At 34.8% G+C, this 22,790-nt stretch overlaps 2 protein-coding genes across 3 annotated transcripts in view; both read right to left on the bottom strand.

Annotated features, from left to right (window-relative positions):
• The window catches only part of LOC123532397 (uncharacterized), a 45,491-nt gene extending 23,885 nt beyond the window's left edge, over nucleotides 1-21,606 (bottom strand). The window contains exons 1-6 of one of the 2 annotated variants that reach the window (XM_053518564.1): nucleotides 20,289-21,606; nucleotides 5,154-5,194; nucleotides 4,087-4,757; nucleotides 3,691-3,744; nucleotides 3,056-3,535; nucleotides 2,717-2,761 (exon numbers count right to left, since the gene is read on the bottom strand). In XM_053518564.1, coding sequence (XP_053374539.1) covers nucleotides 2,717-2,761; nucleotides 3,056-3,535; nucleotides 3,691-3,744; nucleotides 4,087-4,756 — 1,249 coding nt within the window. In that variant the 5' untranslated portion in view covers nucleotide 4,757; nucleotides 5,154-5,194; nucleotides 20,289-21,606. Of the gene's footprint in view, nucleotides 1-2,716; nucleotides 2,762-3,055; nucleotides 3,536-3,690; nucleotides 3,745-4,086; nucleotides 4,758-5,153; nucleotides 5,195-8,230; nucleotides 8,307-20,288 lie in introns of those variants that run through there. The other variant, XM_053518563.1, reaches the window with a different exon arrangement.
• On the bottom strand, nucleotides 15,857-18,103 carry LOC128547014 (uncharacterized). Its single transcript, XM_053518565.1, has 2 exons — nucleotides 17,795-18,103; nucleotides 15,857-17,089 (listed from the first exon to the last, which is right to left on the bottom strand). Coding segments are annotated over exons 1-2 (702 nt in total). The 5' UTR covers nucleotides 17,797-18,103; the 3' UTR covers nucleotides 15,857-16,389.
• Nucleotides 21,607-22,790: the final 1,184 nt, after the last annotated feature.

Here is a 22,790-nt window from a genome sequence, read left to right as displayed (position 1 = left end):
TCTCATGATGGTGAACAACTGTGCCAAGTTTCATCAAATTCCTTCCATGCATGTAGAAGATATGCTCCGGACAAAGTCATTCTTGAATTTGACCTTTAACCTCTAAGTGTGACCTTGACCTTAGACTTAGGTACCTGGTTCTTGCGCATGACACTCCGTCTCATGATGCCGAACAATTGTACCAGGTTTCACCAAAATCCCTCCATGCATGTAGAAGATATGCTCCGGACAAAGTCTGTGGACGCCGCCCGCCCGCCCGCCAGGGGCGTTCCCATAATACGTCCCGTTTTTCAAACGGGCGTATAAAATGATGTGCAGAGATATGATAGTGATATACGATAGTGTGATTGAAAAGCACGTAGGTGCAAAAGTAATAAGCTTATTTGCAAAAGCGGTGCGCAAATATGTAGCAATCTTTTCTTGAATGATCACCATGATGAGACAAGGTGTGGCTCGCAAAAACACGCGCAATACACTGAAAAGCTATGATTACACTTAAAAGTTACATTGAGGAAACAAGAGATCACAAAGTGATCTTGGCGCCCACCAATGAGCCATTTTTGAATGTTCCAAATTTCAAGACTAGCTCAAGGTCAAAATCAAGGCCACATTTCATTTCGGTACACAACACTGTGCATGTGGTCCACGCATGTGGTCTAAATATGAAAGCTGTAGCTTGAGAAATGTGAAAGTAGGTCGCTAGATCAATTTCAAGGTCAAAGTTCGTTTCGGTACACAAAACTATGTCTGTGCTTCAAATGTGAAGGCTGTAGCTTGAGATATGTGAAAGTAGGTACTAGGTAAAAATCAATGTCAAATTTCAATTCACGATACAAAACTATGCATGTGGTCCAAATGTGAAGCCTGTAGCTTAAGAAATGTGAAAGTAGGTCACTAGGTCAATGTCAAGGTCAAAATTTGTTTCGGTACACAAACCTATACATGTGGTCCAAATATGAAGGCTGTAGCTACAGAAATGTGATTAGGGTCAACTCATGTTAAGGTTCATCTTGCCACTCAAAACTATACATGTTCTCCAAAATTTGAATGTTGTAGGTTATGAACAAGAAGATTTTAAGCTTTTCCCTATATAAGTCTATATGAACAATGTGACCCCTGGGGCGGGCAATATTTGACCCAAAGGGGATAATTTGAACAAACTTGGTACAGAACCACTAGATGATGCTACATTACAAATAGCAAAGCCCTAGGCCTTGTGGTTTGAACAAGAAGATTTTCAAAGTTTTTCTCATATAACTTGAAAGTCTATGTAAACAATGTGACCCTCAGGGCGGGGCCATACTTAACCTTAGGGGTATAATTTGAACAATCTTAGTAGAGAACCACTAGATGATGTCACATACAATATATCAAAGCCCTAGGCCCTGTGGTTTTAGATAAGATGTTTTTCAAGGTTTTTCCTTTATAAGTCTATATAAACCATGTGACCCCGGGGCGGGGCCATATATGACCCGATGGATATAATTTAAACAATCTTGGTAGAGGACTACTAGATAATGCTACATACCAAATATCAAAGCCCTAGGTCCTATGGTTTTGGACAAGAAGATTTTCAAAGTTGTTCCCTATATAAATCTATGTAAATTATTAAAATGAACAAAGGGCCATAACTCACTCAGGTGGACACAACTAACGTATCAATACATCATTCTGGCAAAGTTTGGTCAAAATCCCCCCAGTAGTTTCTGAGGAGTCTGCCATTGCGAATTTGACCAATTAAACTCGTTCCTTGAGCTTAAGAACACGGTAACCACATAGTGACAACAAACGGAATGACAAAATTGTTGGCAAACAGACAGAAACAAGAAAGCCACAACCATGTACAATTTACATGATGAACATGTCGGTCAAAAAACATCAATAATGGTAAATGGCTTTTGCGAAATCAACCTAATCAGCACTATTTAGTACTTATGAATCTGTCAAACGTTTGACATGGCCAAATGCAATATAGCATTTTTATAAATCGCTAGCATAGATTTGGTGTTTCTAGTCCGATCTTGACCATAATGTTGTAGTCGTTCAAAAGTATTTTGAACACGAGTTTTTACAAGATTTAAAATGCAAAGCAAATACTTGAGTCTCATTGAAGTGGAACTAGGGTTGCCCTCTATAAGCATTCAAGTTTAAATTCTATAAACGAATGAGTATAATTCAACAGCCTGTCCGATGATTGAATCAAATGAGTTTGTTAATTAACAGGGGTTTTGCCAATTCAAGGAAGGACTCTAACTCAACCGGTATGACGTGTACAAAAAATAAAAATGAGTCGTAAAATTTTGACAACAGGGACTGCTTGAAAATATGGCCGCTAGAATATACCAGATGTTTGAATAAGTGATAAACTGTATTACCTAAGAATGATGTTAAAATACGTTTGTGCGAAAATTTAAAAACAATAGTCAAACGTACGTATATGTAAAATTTCTGTTTTTTGACATTTTGTAACAAATGTGTGAAGCATTTGTTTCTGTAAAATCTACGGTTGAACAACACATAATTAAGATAATAACGCTAATCATTATTAAATATATTTAAATTATTTTTACACGTTTATGCTAAAATAGCATGTTTGCATTCGGTTATAGCATCATGAGTGTCACTCGGGATTTTGCACATGTTATAACACAGAAAACAAGTTTAAACATGCGTTATCACATTAACTAATGATTTGGAATTCGGCGACTAAACTTACCGAGAAGATTTCTGTAAACTGGATCTTCTGTTGCACATGTTTCTTCTGAAATGAATTACATGTATAATACAAATGGCAGTAAGATATTTACTTCTTTTTTTTTTTTCATGAAATATTGTGGAGAAAACAAAAGTTCTGGCGCTCTAACTTGAAAAGTTATAAGTAATGTAACTTGAAGGAACGGATTATTACATAATCATTGCATATGATATTATCTTAACATTTTGTTAACCTTTCAAGAGTTTCTAAAAAAGGTGAAGGTATGTACAAATCAAAAGTATATATCAAACAGTTATATATTACGATATATGATCTATTTGAATTTCTCTAAAAAATTACCAGGAGTATTTCCCGATGTGGTATCTATATAAACAGTAGACGCCGGAGATAACATGTCATGCTCATTCTGTCTTGCCACTTCATTCAGGAGTCTCTGGTTGGTAACAATGATAATATCAATAACCTCGTCATTTTCATCATTTGCTGCGTCCAACATACTGTCAAATTCTTCTAGCATTGTTTCAACCTTCTGTGAATCGTACGTTGACCTACCGAACGGTTCGCGAAATAGAACAAATTGGACATCTTCTGGGCTGATCCGTTTCCAGTCGGATGGATTGTTTATTTCTAAGCATTGGTCAGTACGCTGGTAGTTTCTTTGGTTAACTGCTGCAAGTGCGCATTTGTACGTCAACATGTTGTCGTGACTGGTGACGATAACGCGATGGTTCTCTATAAGCTGTTGAGTAATAAGGGCAATATCGTTCTTGAAAGCCTCTACACAGTCGTTCTCCTCTGTCAACGCCTTTGCAAGTTTTTCTGAAAATAAAATAGTAGAGTTTGACCCCGTTACCAGTTTTGCATCTACACCCTTATAAAAAATTTGGATGAAATACCGTAATATAATACGGAATTTATAACCCATTGATCTTTTATAATCTATATTGAATTACCACATATTTCTGACTGATTACCTTTCATCCTTTCAACTTTGGTGTCAACAATTTTCATTCTTTTTTCTGCTATCCCTGAAAAAAGTGAAAGTTGTTTTATGATACCCTAACAACATTTGATTGTTTCGCGGAGTTATTATTACTTTTTATCAAAAATAACTAATAAACATGCAAGCTTGTGAATAGAACTCAATACTTAATTTATTGAATTGACATGTGTCTCATCGTTGCATGATAGCGACATTCACATGCGTGTTTCTTATACCCACCATACAATTAACTATATACATTTTTTTCTGTCAAATCCTTCATTTATAGTAAGAACAGAATTACACCCTCGAATCAAGCCCTGAAGTGTTTACATTGCGTTTTGACGATCAATATACACCAATATTTGTAAACAAAGTTAAACAATACCCGAGCGTCCTTTTCTTTTCACAGAGGCTTTTGTTAATATTTTATTTGATTTTCTTGATTCTTCTTTGAGGGTCTTAATTTCGTTTGTAAGTACAGAATTTTGAAGCTGTAGCTGCATACACAACATATTGTTCCATGTTTTCCATGTTCGAATTACTTCCACAAGATTTGGCATGCCTTCAGTGAATGCCGACTTTATATCTTCTTCGATATTGTTTAAGGAAGGTACTCCGGTACTCTTTGACAACTCTAGTACAGCATCTTCAAGACCACACCAGGCAGTATTGAACTTCTGATCATCAATTATGTCAGTGCTTGCAATGTGTTGCAAGTTGTTTCTTATATCAGTAATTTCATACAGACGGTCCCTTTCATTTTGTTTTAACTGATTTGAAAATAACTGTGTCAGCAAGACTGCTAGTAGAGTTATGTCCCATGTTTGAATATCCACGGATCCGTCTGCTGGGTAAATATTGGCAAACTGATCTAGACTGATCTTGACGCGTCTACGTAATTCATCAATGTCTGGTTTCCGAAAAAGCAGGTAATCCTCTAAACTTGTGTAAGCATGTTTTGTGTCAGCCCTCGCTTTAGCTATGAAAAGTTCACGTAATGGTCTAGGACAGATGTTCACCACAAACGTTATCAGTCGATAATATTTGTCGGACATTCTGAAAGAAACCGTGGAAGCACCTGAGTCTCAATAATATTAGAAACTATTCAATTATCAGTTTCGGTTTAGACAAACAATAAAGCTTTTTGTATGATGAGGAGGCGAATTTCAAAGTTTCTAGATAATTACTGAGTCCGATAGTGATATCCACTGGCTTTCCCAATTTTCATAATACAGTTGTTAATTTATGCCTTCACAAAGAAAGAGCAATGTATTTAGTATCTAATAAAAAGGTGAAGACAGATAGTTCATAAGACAGTTTTACAACCAAGCCACCTAAACTAACTACTCGTCTAGAATTTTTAAGATGATATATATCGATAGGATACTTCTTTTCACATTCGTGTGAACAAAGCGTTTAGTTACAATGAATTCGAGTCTATGTCATATTTACCTTTATTTGCATAAAACTGACCCGTTGCTGAAAATGTCTGACTGGAAAAAAGAAGACGCAAATTGAATATTACTTCAAATACAATACAGAATAATTAAAAGTGAACTGTATGTAAAACTATATGCTTACAATTTGATACAATTACAAGTATATTGAAATATATATTTAACCTGTTTTTGAACCTATAATAATCAGGTAGTACGATGTAACGATGAAAATAAGTTTATTTGTAAGACTATCACAACCACTATCGACCTTTACCTGACCGTTACTGACTAGTTGTGTAAAGTACGGAAATCCGTTAGGGCCATCGCCTTTGAATGTGATGATCGGAAACGTGATACTCGATAGTACGATCATGAAAACGAAGAATTACGAAACTACGATAACGAAAACGCGACAACACGATGATGATAATGCGATAATACGATAGTACGAAGATGATAACGCGATACACTATCGCGTTTTCACCATCATACTATCGTATTATCGCATTTTCGTTATCGTAGTGTCGTGGTTTCTCAATTTCATTATCGTACTAACGCTTTATCACCATCGTACTGTCGCATTATCATCATCGTTTTTACGCGATTTTTGTGACTTCTAAATGAGGTGTGATAGTAAAATGGTTGGGTAATTAGATATATTAAATGTATCACCAACATGTAATAGTTATAGTATGTGTGAGAGTGTGTTACCAGGATATATCAGAGCTAGGGGTACATCGAGGGTATTTTTCTCTGCACATATCGTCGAGGCCGGTAGGCCGAGACAGATATGTGAAGAGAAAAATAACGAGATGTACCCCTAGCTCTGATATATCCTGGTAACACACGAGCACTACATATTATAACTGTTTTATCGCATAGTTTATCATTAAAATGTATATATTATTTTCATTTAAATTTGTTTATTATTATTTTTACTATTTTGATTCCCTTTCTGCGCCTCGCTGACTGAAACACTAAAACTTCTGTTTTAGAAAATGTGTTCCCCAGATAAAAGTACCCAACAAATTTCTGCATTGGTTTTAAATCTTTGCATTTCATTGGCCAGACATATTGTAAAACTTGTTGTTTTGTTTGTAAAAAAAATCAAAGAAAAAGAAACATTTGAGAAATCTCAGAATTTCCTATATTTCATGTATTTCTGAATTTGGCAATAACTATCAAGTTTTTGAAATATTCTAGTTTATTTATTCTTTTACTTTATAAATGTAGGTGTTTGTGACAATTCTTTCTCTGTGAACTGTAAATTGGAGCTAAAATCATCTTTTCTTTGAAAGGAAAAAATTATACTCCCTTGATAGGACCTCAATAGAGAAAAAGTGTTCCGATATATATCGGAACAGTTTTACTGTGCTGATATATATCGGAACACTTTTTTTCTTATGAAACTCTATAGAGATTTCCGTGTTGATATATATCGCAACAGTTTTGTAAGATATCAGCACAGTTTTGTAGTAATATTGTGTGTTACTATGTATAACATGCTGCAAAGATCAAAGGAAAATTGCCGCACTATGCGATAAGTCGATATAAGTTAAGTGATTCTTAACATACTGGCTAAATGACAGTTTATCTGTTTTGTTTAGTATAGAGTACATTTCAATCTAATCGAGGTGCCAACGGATATAAACAAGAGCTGTCAGTGGACAGCACGCTCGACTATTCTCAGTGCTTGATAGTATATTGTAAGCAATGAGTAAAACTTAAACATTACAATAAGCATATTTTAAGTCGGAAAGGGGTCATAATTCAGTCAAAATGCTTGATAGAGTTGCCTCCTCCTTTTTAAAGACTTGGGTCATGATGGTAAACAAGTATGCAAACTATGAAAGCAATATCTCAATGGACTTTGAAAATATTTGGGGTGGTACGCAAACTTTAACATTTATTCTAAGTCGAAAAGGGGCCATAATTCAGACAAAAAGCTTGATATAGTTGCCTTCTCCTTTTTAAAGACTGGGGTCATGATGGTAAACAAGTATGCAAAATATGAAACCAATATCTCAATGGACTTTGAAAATATTTGGGTGGTAAGCAAACTTTAACATTTATTCTAAGTCGAAAGGGGGCCATAATTCAGTCAAAATGCTTGATATAGTCGCCTCCTCCTTTTTACAGACTGGGGTCATGATGATAAATAAGTATGCAAAATATAAAAGCAATATCTCAATGGTCTTTGAAAATATTTGGGGTGGTACGCAAACTTTAACATTTATTCTAAGTCGAAAAGGGGCCATAATTCAGTCAAAATGCTTGATATAGTTGCCTCCTCCTTTTTACAGACTGGGGTCATAATGGTAAAGAAGTATGCAAAATATGAAACCAATATCTCAATGGACTTTGAAAATATTTGGGGTGGTACGCAAACTTTAACATTTGTGTGACGCTCACGTTCACGCCGACGCCGGGGCGAGTAGGATAGATCCCCTATTCTTCGAATAGTCGAGCTAATAACGAGACCAATAAGATATTTCTACATCGAATATATACTTTAGAAAATAAATAAAGCCTGTTGGCAAAAGTTATGTCAGTGTAAGAACAGTTAGCTTCCTTGCACTTCTCCGGTACAACCAAATTACAACGGCGTAGGTTGTTCTCACGTTTACGCAAAGCGAAAGGTCCTTATCTTTCACGAGCTCCATTTTCTAGAAAAGTTAGAGGGGCTTTGAAAATGTGTATATAGAACCATCTCGCTTTTTCTTTTTAAAAAGCTAAAACAATTTAAGAGTTATTTTGTTTTGATGTCGGTCATGCAGCCGGCATGCGACGTGCGGTGGTTTTTGAAATGTTCTCTTGTTGGTCACGTAATAGCCGGGTTGGGTGAAACGAAACATGCCTTTACTAGCAATATGTTCTAGCTTATGTTGTAACTTTTATATATAACCGACGTTAAATAAATATTATCTTATCTATCTTATCTTATCTTATAACTCAAAATTGTTTAATAAAATTGTTTAATAAAACAAGAACAGAGATAGGTGGTGTATTATTGCGATAACATGCACATGTATTAATATTAGAAATATATCAAATAATATATTAAATTAATATATTAAGTTTTCAACTTACTTGAAAATACGTTACCACATATCCAAACTATCATAAACTTAATTATGGTAACGCTTGGGTTTTTACATTTCTATTTTTAATTTTTCAAAACCTTGAGGTTATTTCTAAAGATGGATTGATTCCGGTTTACGCTTAAAGGAAAAGCAGACAAGTGTCAAGTGATAGCTATAGTTAGTATGAGTGTTTCATACTCACGGTATATGATCGTTAGCAAATTAGCCGGAACTTTACATAATTTTATGGATAAGCAAAGCAAAGTTTTATCAACACATGGATTGAGAGAATGTGGAGGGTTGTGGGAACGCTAAATGATACAACTTCGCTAAGTGATACAACTGACGTTAAATGAAAAAAAAAACTGACGCTAAATGATACAGCCAACGCTAAATGATACAAAATCGAGGCTCGCTAAAAGATAAAAAAAACTAACGATAAATGATACAACATTTTTAGGCTCGCTAAAAGATACAAACCGTTGACGCTAAAAGATACAAATTTTCTATAGGGGTATGTGGATAATTTCTACATTTGTCGACGATTTCAGGAAATTATTATCTCATTTTATGCACGACATGTCAAACGGAAATTTGAATATAGTTTTGTATGCTTCCTGTGAAATAAACATATACATGATCCCAATTGTATTTTGTGGTTATACGTTGGGCGTAATAATTTAACGAGGGCGCACGTGAAATTATTACGCTCAACGTATAACCACCCATCGTGTATAAATAGTGATAAAGCACTGTTTTGCTATAAATTATTTCGATTCTTATATGTTTTTATTGTAAAATTTATATCAAATATGATGGAACTGTTTCTTCGCTCAAGCATGGCGCCAATAGTAAGTAGTATTTATTAAAACATTCCAGGACCGGAAACGGTAATACGTCTTGCGGTAGAATTTACTTCGAGCGAAAATTATTGCGAATTATTCAGCAAAGCGAATAACTAACCCAGTATACTTAAATTAATCAAAACATGTGTGCAATGTGACATTTCGTTTAAAACATGTTATTAAGTAAAATACTTCGTGAAATTTTAAAGCGCTATTTCTTGATGCGTACATGGCGCTAAATATTACGTTGACGTGACATCTGCATAACATCGTTGTGATGATTAAAGCATTGTTAGCCATATTAGAATACATTATATATAGTGAATTATCAAAGTGGTGGCTTTATTTCATTCACATGACATCAAACATGTAATAAAAATGCAAGAGTACGTATAAATATACGCTTGCACGTAAATTTCTAAATATATAAGCATCAAGAATCAAAACATGTTATTAATGGTAAATATATAGGTGGACGTGTATATATAGTATACCCAGAATTACGCATGCACGCGTTAAATTACACATGTACGTATATATTTACGCGTGCTCTAAAACAAAAATATACAATTATAGCGGGTAATTTGCAAGAATAAAAATAAGTTTGATTTGTTATAATAACAGTGTCAACAACATAAATATAACAGATTAAAAAAAGAGTATCCATTTTGCATATGTTACTACGGCAAGGATACGTTTTAAACTCAGTTTGAAGGACTAACAAAATAAGAAATGTACCACTGATTCCAATTTATACCACAAAAGTATTAATAACGGCGTAGAGATTGTATAAAGACCGAATACATGACGCTTTGTTCTTCATTTATATACGCTGGCAAGCACTTCTGGAAAATAAAATTGGGATCATGTATATGTTTATTTCACAGGAAACATATAAAACTCTATCTAAATTTCCGTTTGATATATCGTGCATAAAATGAGATAATAATTTCCTGAAATCGTCGACACACATACCCCTATAGTATAGAAAATTTGTATCTTTTAGTGTCAACGGTTTGTATCTTTTAGCGAGCTTAAAAATGTTGCATCATTTAGCGTTAGTTTTTTTGTTTTTCTTACCTTTTAGCGAGCCTCGATTTTGTAACATTTAGCGTTGGTTCACTGGCACCAGATCAGAAAGAAAATGCCTCCGTACGTGTTATACCCTACCCCTAGGTATTCTATAAGAACCATGGTCGTGAACGGGAAAATATACTAACCCGTTTCAATCGCGCATTTCATATCTAAAACACGCAGTTGGGTAAATGTGTACTATGGATATCAAACAAGTGGTAATTTATCTTCCATTGTGTACCAGTCACATTTTTCAATACATCTTATCTTAAAAAAACAACGCGTAGTTTATAGTAATTTCAACATTACACAAAAAACTTGCTTGAACTTCCCTGGTGAAGTTCCGTTCTAGATTACAAAACCATTCTGATTGGCTGTTGTAAAAATGTATGTCAATCGTCATTTTACTACACGTGTCCGCTAAAATGTGAAAATGCAGCAAAATGTGCAAAATGAATAAAATATACAGAACAGATGCAGACCAATGTACGATTTCAAATTAAAGATCATATACAAGATGAATTTCATTCATCATTTCGAGTTTTAGTGTAAAACTGTGATTTTTTTAAAATCTGTTTTTGTTTGTTTACGTTTCGCCAAACATGTGCGCACTGCCGTGACCTCTAGACCGGATGTTCATTAGGGAAGTTCAAGCAAGTTTTTTCTGTAACGTTGACGAAAGCATAAAATATGTTGATAATCTCAGCAATATGGTATATTGAGACAATGTGACTGGTGCATGATGGAAGATAAATTATCGCTTGTTCAATATACTAGGTACACATTCACCGAACTGCGCGTTTAAGTTGAGAAATGTACGATTGGAACGGGTTAGTGCACTTTCCCGTTCATGACCATGGTTCTTATAGAATACCTAGGGGTAGGGTATAACACATACGGAGGCATTTTCTTTCTGATCTGGTGCCAGTGCGTTGGTTGTATCATTTAACGTCAGTTTTGTATCATTTAACGTCAGTTGTATCATTTAGCGAAGTTGTATCATTTAGCGTTCCCACAACCCTCCCAACTTCAAAATTTAGACCTAAAATACACCAGCGGACATCATTTTCTGCCTGTATCTCAAAAATTTCCAGGAGTCCCCCTGACCCCGGAACCCCTGCCTAACGTCTAACATGGACAAAGACACCCCCTCCAATACCTTGCAGTGTTGCACCTCGGCAGTGATGTCTTCGTTCAAGACTGGTGCCCCCCCCCCCCCCCCCCCGGGGTCAAAAATTTCTGGATCCGGCCCTGTGCATGATGTATTCTTGCAGTAAAATGTGTTTTCGACGGAATTATCGGCTTTATTCCTCAAAACGAAGCTTAGGAGCATGGGTCAATCGCAATAAAATATTTGACAAAAATCATTGTCAAAAAGAATTTCTGAACACATTTAATTTTGTTTTTGCTATGAACATTTTATACCCCGTAACAACTTAAATAACAAGACAAAATGTACGGAAGCAATATTGAATTGAAAATACACATAAGAATGTGTCTATGTAGATGGATCTTGATACTAAGTTGATAGCGAATTTGGAGCGATGTGAGAAGTTTTTCTCCGGATAGGCTGCTTCCAGTAGCTGGAGGGCATAAAAGACCAAAGTTTTATCTTTATCTTGGCTGGTCATTGCTAAATTATAAAATGGGTCTGCCTCAATGTTATGCTCATTTCAATAACGAGGACGGTATCCGCTCGATTGACAGAAACAACGATGATGGTACCATGGTACATCGTCAGAGGTATCTGGTTTTCTACACACTGTCTTCGAAAAAAATCGATCTAATTTTACTGTGATTCCAGTTTTTGTGAAATGAAAGTAACGGTTAACACATAGAATGACTGCTTTTCATTTTCCTAACAAAAATGTCCTCATATAATCCAAAATAATACCATCAATCGTAAAAAATATATACCATCGCCTTAAAATATCTTCATTTTCGCAGAAAAAAACGTATTTTTTCACAGTTATTCAGATTATATTAGCTGGATATTTGACATTGATATAATTCATATTTTTTAGTCAGCTTATATATTTCATTGACCTCTTTCTAAATGTGTACATGTCTATACATTGTCAAAATTAGAATATTCTCTTTTAAAATAACCATTTTCTTATTACCTTACCCACACTGGTTATTCAGGTACCTACTCGTGTGAGCGATACCGCCCTCGTGTGATTTATGTACATGTTGGTGAACAGGAAAGTCACACCTTTAACAGGTTATTATTCCGTATTTAACTGAAGATTTGAAAAGGTTAAGTACTGAATGTGTAAGATAACCCATTTTCAAACACGACCTAGATTTTATCAAGATACTTATTCTGACTAAAATTCATTAAGATTAATTGAAAAATACAGCCTCTATCGCATACACAACGTTTTTCTTTGATTTGACCTAGTGACCTAGTTTTTGACCCAAGATAACCCATTTACAAACTCGGCCTAGATTTCATCAAGGTTATCATTCTGACCAAATTTCATGAAGATCAGTTGAAAAATACAGCCTATATCGCATACACAAGCTAAATGTTGACAGACGACAGACAGACAGACAGACAGACGACAGACGACGGACATCGAGTGATCAGAAAAACTCACCTGAGCTACAATTTAAATTTTTCCAATTGAAAAAAAATGAGAGCCGTTATGGGCACAGTGACGTGATCGTTCTTCCCTATATCTATAGGCATTACCAGATATGGTATTTATGACAAGATTATGTAAAAAAAAAAAAAAAAAACATGGAAAAATATTTTACATATACACTAGGGTTAGTACTATTATAACGGTCCACACAATTTGATTCTCTTAGTTGTTATTCATTGATTTTCTATATATGGTAATGTCAATATAATTAGTGTAGGCTATAAGCCAGATGATTGTGCACTTTTTAGAAGAGTTTTAAATTTGTATGATTCTTGTGTATTGTACCATAATATTACAGTTTTGATGTAGAACCCATCGCTGCATGAAGTATTTTACAAAATATAGGCCGATTTTTAGGAAACTTTACCAGTGGAGATTTTCATTATACTTTTCATATTTTTTTTATTTTTTGCTCAATTCTAAAAATATCTTGTACAAATATTTGTCTTTTAAATGCCGACGCGACACATATATTTGTTTGGTGTTTGTTGCAAAATTATTGGAGCGTGTCGAACTTTATTGATTTAAGCATTCTGCATGTAAAAGATGTATATATTGAATTATTTTGTAAAAAATCATATAAAGATTAAGGTTGGAGCCGTGCCAACTAGAATTAACATAAAAGTGGATAAAATGTCAATGTACGCATAAGTAGATTGATCTGAAACTTTTTAGTTAACAATTTCATTGCAATGTTTTCATACAATGTTCAGAAGCTTATGACAAAAACAACTGGACCGTGACAAATAGTATTTATTGCAAGTATGCAAGTATTCATTTGTAAATATTGACAAATACTATAAAAATCATGCAGATGATAGCCAGTAAGACTTTCATATGAAATAAGGCAAAGTGTCAAAGCGAGCTTTACGACTTTGTTACCACTCGAAAGGCGCAGATTCTTGAGAAAGTGTTCAAATAAGGAACGAAGGTAGTAATTCGCCGATTCTGCCTCTGTGGTCACACTGAACACTGGAAGTAGTCTGTGTCAGTATATAGTGCTATTTTCCCGCCTAGTTAATGTATTTACATGCTAAATATAAAATGTACGTAAACTTGAATGTCCGTGGATGATTTAGAGCTACGTAACGTTATATTGTTCTATGTTTGTGTAGAACCTGCAGGATAGAATGTAAGTGAATGTACGTACCTGCTGAAGTCTTCCTACGCAATATTATCGTTTTATCAAGTATCTCAGTCACGTGACCATGGCTTCACTGCATTATGGAAAACCCAATATTTTTTTATTTACTGATTGTCTATAGACAGACTTTCAAGACGAGGGTTATCTCGCAAGAAATGTAACACTAGACATGCTGACAAGAAAATACTTTGCATTGTAATTTTACATTAAAAATAGTAGCGCAGACATTAAGTACATTGTAACCTATAAAGAAACAAGAGCTGTCTCCATAGGATGACACATGCCCCCGATGGCACTTCGAATGAATAGTTATGGCCGATGTTAGAGTTTAGGACCTTTGACCTACGGAGCTGGGTCTTGCGCGCGACACGTCGTCGCCTTATTTCCAGACTGACGTAACTTGCATTTTTGTAGTTTTGAGAAAATGAGGTTCAAAGTTTTGAAAGCGTATAACTTTTTCGTTAATTGACTGACCTATCTGGGATTTGAGAAATAGTTTATATTCATTAAAAAGTACCTATATTCCAATTTTCACTTTTATATTTAAGATAGTTTTAATTCTATTAAATAAATTAAAATCAATTTTTTGTCGAAAATTAAGTCTAGAGGAGGATAATATTATTTCCAAAGTGACACATCGAGTTACGTCACTTTGGAATTAAATTTTAAATTACGTCAGTTTGGAAATATCTTTTTCAAAACAACGACTACACTAATTTTGACGTAACTTTATTCCAGAAACAATAAAACAGTGCACATAATTATATAAACGTTCTGATATTTTAAAAAAAAAATTCAGAGATGAAACCTTTCTTAGTTAAATTTTGAATTGAATAATTCAATTAAATAATAGTATCCACTGAATGGGATTATTATTTTACTTAACATGATGCATTGATAAGTATTAAGTAGTTTTATTAAAAATCCATCTTTCTGATATACTGAGATATTGGATGGTCAATAGAGAAAATATAAACACTTTGAATTGGAATTCAAAACAAAATTGTTGGAAGCACATAATTATTTATCTTAAAAAGTAATTGCCAAAAGTCTGGAACAAAACATGGAAACTTGTATAAAAAGTTAAAATATTAAGAGCATAATTACACTATTGATAATGTGTACTAAAACCAGTCACCTTACCTGATACTTTAGTTCTAAAGCATAATCAAAAGCGCAAATTGATATTTTAATAGTATCATACAAGTTCTTCTTATTCATTAATTTCTAGATTCAAGTATGAATACTGCTTAAAGCACCCACTTTTAACTATCGAAAAAAATATAATGTCAATAAAAAAAACTGTTTGTCTGTCCAGTTAAAATGTTCATAGCGTGTACTTATCATAATAAGCCTCTTCAAGAAGTCAAAAACACAAACATATTAAACTTTTAAAACTGTTCAAAACACATATAAATTTACCTCACAATGCCTTTGCAAAAAGTCGAACACAAAACAGATTTAACTGGTACATGTAAAATGGACTAAACACCATTATTGTCTAGAATAATGTATGTTGATTATGATGTGTACAATCAGAGTACATTGTGTACAATTTTTAAACTGTCACCTCCTTGAAAACACTGGATTTAAAGACTGTAGTTTGCCAAATTACATTATCTGAGCTAGGACCAGGCATTTCTTTTCTACCAGATCCAATCACGGTATGAGAACTGACAATATTATTTTCATCTGTGTTTTGGTCAGAAACGGTGTTAAAACTCTGAGATGTGTCACTAACTTGTTCAGTCATATATCTAGAGCTTTGATCATACAGTTTTGCACAATAATAGTATTCACTACCTTCATTGAAACTATCATTATAGTCATTCTGTGTACTATCATTTATCATGTCACTTATATTGTCATAACCTGTAGTAATTGCATCAGTCACACTAAAATATGTTGCTTGATTGTTGCTTGATTGTTGTTTGGTGATTGGAGTTCTAATAGGTTACATTCCTCATTTATTGTATCATAAGTGTTGTCGAAATATGTAGGCGTTATGGCATCATTGTGTATCACTTCTTTCGGGTTTTCACTATTTACTGAATTGCTATATGCAACAGCATAAGGTCCATGGTGTGCTTGATCTAAGTTCATGAAAACATCAATACTGTTCTCAGACACCATACAGAGGTGTTGACCGTTAAGTTCCTCTACAAAAGATACCGGTAATTCATTACTGTCATACAGGTTTAAAGGTACACCATTTTCCTCCTTGGCATTCTCTTTCTCATCATCAGACTGAGTATTTTCTGCCATTGCATCGTCTGAGTCCATATCATTTAGCATATTCAACACCTGACTGACACTAAATTTACTCATCTTTAAAATTACGGATTTCACTTGCTTGTTTTAAATCCTCTAAATGATGCTAAAACAATATGAATACTGCAGTCAAGGTATTTCATTTCAAGGTCTCGAATGTCCTCACGTAAATTAATTCTGCTCATGCTTGAACGTATATCTTCACTGTGGTGTCCAGGAAACAGTCTATTATATGGTATTTAAAATCATTTTGATCAACATTGTTTTGAAGTGAAATATGAATAGATATCATATGTCCCTGTACATTTTTCAGTAAGTTTCTACAATGTTCAACATCTAGTTTCACACCACACGCGTCTAGTAAATACATATGTTTATTTAAGCATACTTTCACAAGTGTTGTTTGTGTAATGTTTGTGAAACTTAAATACAGCTGTTCCAAGTTGAAGCAATCAACTAAAACCTGAAAATCTTCATCAACGAGAAGACTGCAACCTGAGAGGTCTAATACACGAATATTTGGTGCATTGTATAACCAACAAAGCGTTGAAATCGGAGCTTCACTGATATTTAGGTGGTCCAAGTACGTAAACTTGGATGCAGCAAACACTTTGGTGATTTCTGGTATTTTACATTTTAACACAGTACATGGCATGAACAGATCAACAATCCTCACAGAATGAGACAGAATATTTTCCAAATTGGTTTTATTCAATTCCAGTTGTTCAGGAAACTCGAAATGGCACCATAGTATTGAGTGCTTCTTTATCACATCGTTGAACTTATGACACACTCTATTTACAGACTGGAGAAGGTGTTGTAGGTCAATGTATATGAAAACATGCAGTATTAGTTCATCTGGAAGAACATCGAAATTCAGCCTAGGAAATATGATACAAAATGAGAAATATATATCAACATTCAATAAATATATTAAGAAATGTACACAGATGCATCTGAAAAACCTGAGAGAAAATTATGTTCAAACAATTAAATGGGGACTCTTTATAACTGCTACAGGTAAAATTCAATGTACATCTAGAAACCTGCCGCCTCTCAAACTGAAGACTTGCTAAGAAGAAAAATTGGACATTCTGCCTAAGCCTGTAAGAAAAATTGAACATTCTGCCTAAGCCTGTAAGAAAAATTGGACATTCTGCCCAAGCCTGGAAGAAATATTGGACATTCTGCCGAAGCCTGGAAGAAAAATTGGACATTCTGCCGAAGCCTGGAAGAAAAATTGAACATTCTGCCGAAGTCTGAAAATGACATTACAGAAGCCATATACCTCCTTTTTCAGATACCTCACCATGATCCAAATATCTACTTTGTGGCCATATTGAAATCAATGAATCAATGAATGAATGAATGAATATTTCTATTTTTAACACTTAAAAGATAGATACCACAAAACAGATTAAGAAGTAAAGAATTCAGTTATATTTTTGTATCCGAAAATTGACATCCGAAATATTTTCAGTTTTTCTATACATGTAAACACATAATTTATATGCATGTAGTGTTATTATACAGTACAAAATTGCAGATATGGTAGATTTATCTTGAAACAATGTATTAAAACTTACATATTTGTACAATACAACTTGCACGACTAGTTTTTCTAAAGAAAATCCACTTGTTGTCACTGCACAAATCTAACACAGCCATTGCTCTAAATCCAAGATGGCGACCAAATAAAACAACGCGATTGGTTGATTTTTAACGTCACCCTGGAAATCAACTGAAAGCCAAAAACCCGACATGCGTCAGTATGGAACTGAAATTAAACACATTTATAGACGTTCTATAGGGACACTTATAGTCTCATCATCTAGAGCTCGACGAGCAGAAAAAAATGATGCCAAACACTCCATATTTTCGAAAAATCGAGTTACGTCACTCTGGAAATAAGGCGACGACGTCGTCTTACTGTGTCACACATTCATGCATAGTTATTTTAAAATCCATGCATGAATGACAAAGATATGGACCGGACATGCCCATCAATGCACTATCATGAAAAATGACCTTTAACGTCTAAGTGTGACCTTGACCTTGACGTCGTCTTACTGTGATACACATTCATGCCAAGTTATTTGAAAATCCATCCATCGATGACAAAGATATGGACCGGACACGCCCATCAATGCACTATCCTTTAACGTCTAAGTGTGACCTTGACCTTTGAGCTACGAACCTGGGTCTTGCGCACGACATGTTGTCTTACTGTGGTACACATTCATGCCAAGTTATTTGAAAATCCATCCATCGATGACAAAGATATGGGCCGGACACGCCCATCAATGCACTATCCTTTAATGTCTAAGTGTGACCTTGACCTTTGAGCTACGGACCTGGGTCTTGCGCGCGACACATCGTCTTACTGTGGTACACATTCATGCCAAGTTATTTGAAAATCCATCCATCGATGACAAAGATATGGACCGGTCACGCCCATCAATGCACTATCCTTTAACGTCTAAGTGTGACCTTGACCTTGGAGCTACGGACCTGGGTCTTGCGCGCGACACGTCGTCTTACTGTGGTACACATTCATGCCAAGTTATTTGAAAATCCATCCATCGATGACAAAGATATGGACCGGACACGAAAATTGCGGACAGACCGACAGACTGACAGACGGTTCAAAAACTATATGCCTCCCTTCGGGGGCATAAAAATTAAACCGTTGCTATTTCTTACAGGTACGAAGATAGTTATTAGCTAGATATGTCCCTGACGAGCCGTGGCATTTTTTTCCAATTTCATTCTAGAATATTTCTGTAAAAATGTTATCATTTTTCCATCTAGCTCGAAATTTTGATAAATAATTGATAAGTAAGTTTGAGCAACCGGATGAAATTACATCATGATTATCATTGTACCACATACATATAGCGCCCTTTCCATGATAAGCATGCAAAGACGCTTTACATAGCGAAACCTAGCAGGGCGCGAAATTAATCGCCTGTGCTCTCAACTAGTACAAACACAGAGCAATCTGACCATCGGGACAGAGTGAGAAAAAGCCGCTAAAGCCCCTTTAATAGATCAGTTAATATTTTTTACGATCTTGTATTTTGTTTCATGATTAGATCTGCTTACATCAAATTTAAAATTGTTTTCTATAATTGTCCAATTACCATTTGTATTGAACATTATATAGATGTCGTTTATGTAAAGCACTTTTGAACGTATTTTTATATGAAAAGAGTGCTATATAAATATGGTATATAATAATAATATTAATAATAATAATAATAATAAAGGGAGAGAGAGAAATCCCTTTTAGATACAGGCTTGTCCGGTTAACTTAGCTTAGTTCTTTGTGAATAGACAATCTGGTTCTTTAAACGTGTCCGGTGTATAGCTACGATACACACAAAACCGTCTTTCCTTGTAGAAACCAGTACAGTCCTCTTATCGGACATTTTCTCTTCACTGCACAAAAAAAGAAACAATTTCTTTACGACAGTTTCAGAATCAATCAAATGTATGAAAGTCGAGTAAGGACTCTAGCTCTATTTTAAATACGAAATTAAATGTATCTTTATGTCGAGTTTTGTGTATCTTTATCAGTTTGTTTTGTCAAGTTGTGCGCATACCAAAACAACACACACATTTTCAAAATTTTATTATGATGTTTGAGGTGTGTGCCAGGACGACACAAAACGTGTTGCCTAAACCACGCGCTCGCCAATGCAACATCACGAAACACCCTAAAAGCCACCATAGATAAATCAATGACACCATTTACATCTGACAACATACTGAAATTATCACGTATATCGCAGAATAATTGAAGACCAGTTTCAGATTTTATCATCGACGAAATGAAATTGTTTAACGGGCTGAATAGAAAACGACAAGTTTTATATAAAAAAAATATACATCAGTTGACGATTTCGCGGCTATGTTTTTCGCATGTTCAGTGCCGTAACTACGTAGAGGCACGCCGTGGCAGATTCCTCGGTGGGTTTTTTAAGCAACGTGGTTTTTTCTTTGTTTTTTTTACATTTGATATATCTATAAAAGTTCTGTTTTCGCTCTAAACAAAACAGATAGATAAAAATATCTTACCTGATTTGTCTATATACTCAGGTATTTTTGTAAATGGTTTATTTAAATCCTCTTCGTAGATGTAAATATTTCTTTGTCCATTTTAGGATTTTTGATGTGTCCAATCAAGAAATGCCCGAGTCATATATACATACTGATGAAAATGATATCTCGTCTTGACTTTTTTACACTGGCTTACGAAAGAGATATTGAGTTTTGGTTCTTGTGCGATTGTACAGTCAACGGTAACTCCTAAACATAGTCACACATTTCCCTCCAATCATTTCTCATATAAGCATTCAATTTTGTACTTTTGCTTGTGAATCACACAAAGTTTTACTAACAATTTCATAATCTGGCTTTAAAAACGTACCATTTTCTTGTGGAACTTAAGAACTTCTGAGCCCACTACTTGTTCTCTTCATTGAATTTTCCACATTTCTCTAAGAGGGTCCCGAACCCCACTTCTACTTTTACTCAAATTACACAGACGAGTAGTCGTATGCGTACACTTTAACCTGATTTTCTAAGGATTTTTGTCAGAGATGGTGTAAATGTCCCATTTATCTTCTATCAATTTTAAAATTTCGCGGGGAGGACCCTGGACCCCATCTCTATTTCTACTCTAGCTATGCAGCCGGGAAATGTGTACATTTCAACCTGATTCTCTCAAATTCTTTATCAGAGATGTCTTAAATTGCACCATTTTGTCATTTATAACATCAAAGTACTCTTGGGGAGGACCCTTGAAATCCCATCTTTACTTGTATACCAATTATGCAGGCGACTAGTGCAAACTTTTTAACCTTATTTCCTCATTATTTTTTTTCGAAGGTTGTTTAAAATGCACAGCTTTGACCCCGAACACAACCCTCTACGTGTACTCCAGTTATGAAAGCAAGTAGTGTGACATTTTGCTCAGATTTTTGTCTGAAATCGCTTGAAACTAACACAGTTGTATTGGATAGTGTCAAAACTTTTCAAGACATCAACTTGGCTCCAATATTGCAGACGAGTTGTGTGTACATTTCTGAAATGTTTTGTCGAGATTGTTTTATCTGAAATAACTAAAAATACTCTATTTTGTCTTGCAGAATTTCAAACAAAATCCTGTAACCCTGCATTAACATATGCTACAACTCCACGTGCTTTCTATGGTTGAAGAAAAAAAAAGTTCAAATTAACTGATGACTTGTAAAATCGCAGTTTGTACCTAAGCCCATATATGAAACACTATAGCGTAGTCACACCCGTAATTGTATAGTTGCTAACAACAAGTTCAGTTACAAGGTTTACTACAACTTATATTCTTACTTCATGTTTACTCATATAAAATCAAAACAGAAAAATGATAAATCTTAGAACACAAATTTTTATAGCACATAGACTATATCTTGGAGTCTCACAATTCGATCTCGTCCAAAGGACTTACAGTAAAACATCTTTGATTGGCATTTAAGTTATAATTTTTGTCTACTTTGGTGGAAAGGCAGATATTACACATCACGCACTAGCTAGAATATTGATTAGATAGACATCATATATACCACGTTAAAATTAACATATTACTAAAGTTACGAATTATGAATTTAAACGCACGTGATAAAGCTTGAAAAATACAATGATACTGTTAATAAGGAACGTGATGTAGCACACATATAACATCTGTTGTTTACTTCATCGCAAACAGAATTCGTGACCAGGCAAATCGGTTACATGTTTAACTTTAAGACAATTAATTGAAACGCAATATAGATATATGTAATACATGTACATTGAATGGACATTAAAATTAAATAAAATCAATTACAAAACAATAATTCATACACACACTATAATACAAATTTGTAACTATGTTACAACTCTTTTTCCGAAAGAATTCTGCCTCCGTGTTTTTTTCAGAGCTTGTTACGGCACTGATGTTTTAATCATGTCTATTTTATAAAAGATAAGGGTAAAGGTCTGGCTTATTATCGTGTCACCCCTTTTAAAAGGGCTAGCCAATTTGGTTTATGATACACATTTATTGTGCGTACCAATTGCCTTCCAACTCCTAGCACTTTGCGAAGGGCCGGGCGGATAGAAGTCGGTGGCTCACGAACCGGCCTTTTCGGAACGAGTCCCATGACAAACATCCCCCTTCGATCACCCGATCCCGAGGAGGACGCCTTAACCACTGTGCCACGGTCACCGGTAAGTGTCGATATATAGAACATGAAAATGTGAATAAATACAAGGGTCAATTCCCCTCCCTCCTTCCCCCCCCCCCCCCCCCCCCCCCTTATCACCTGACGACTTTTTTTGTAGATTCCCAATGACCGTTTTCATATTAAGCTCAATATATACATGTATGAAGACAAGGTTTTGACATGTTCATTTATAACAAAACATTTTATACTTTGCGTTGTGGATACTAAAAGGTTATATTTGTTTATGACTCCTGATTAACTTGAATTTCAAATGTCACAACGGCTTACTCCTTTTGGAATCATGTCCTGCAATGCTTACATTAAGGGAACATCT

The sequence above is a fragment of the Mercenaria mercenaria genome, chromosome 11 (assembly GCF_021730395.1).
Source record: "Mercenaria mercenaria strain notata chromosome 11, MADL_Memer_1, whole genome shotgun sequence".
Classification (NCBI taxonomy): domain Eukaryota; kingdom Metazoa; phylum Mollusca; class Bivalvia; order Venerida; family Veneridae; genus Mercenaria; species Mercenaria mercenaria.
Note: the sequence above shows the minus strand (reverse complement) of the source record. Positions and strands in the feature narration are given on the sequence as shown.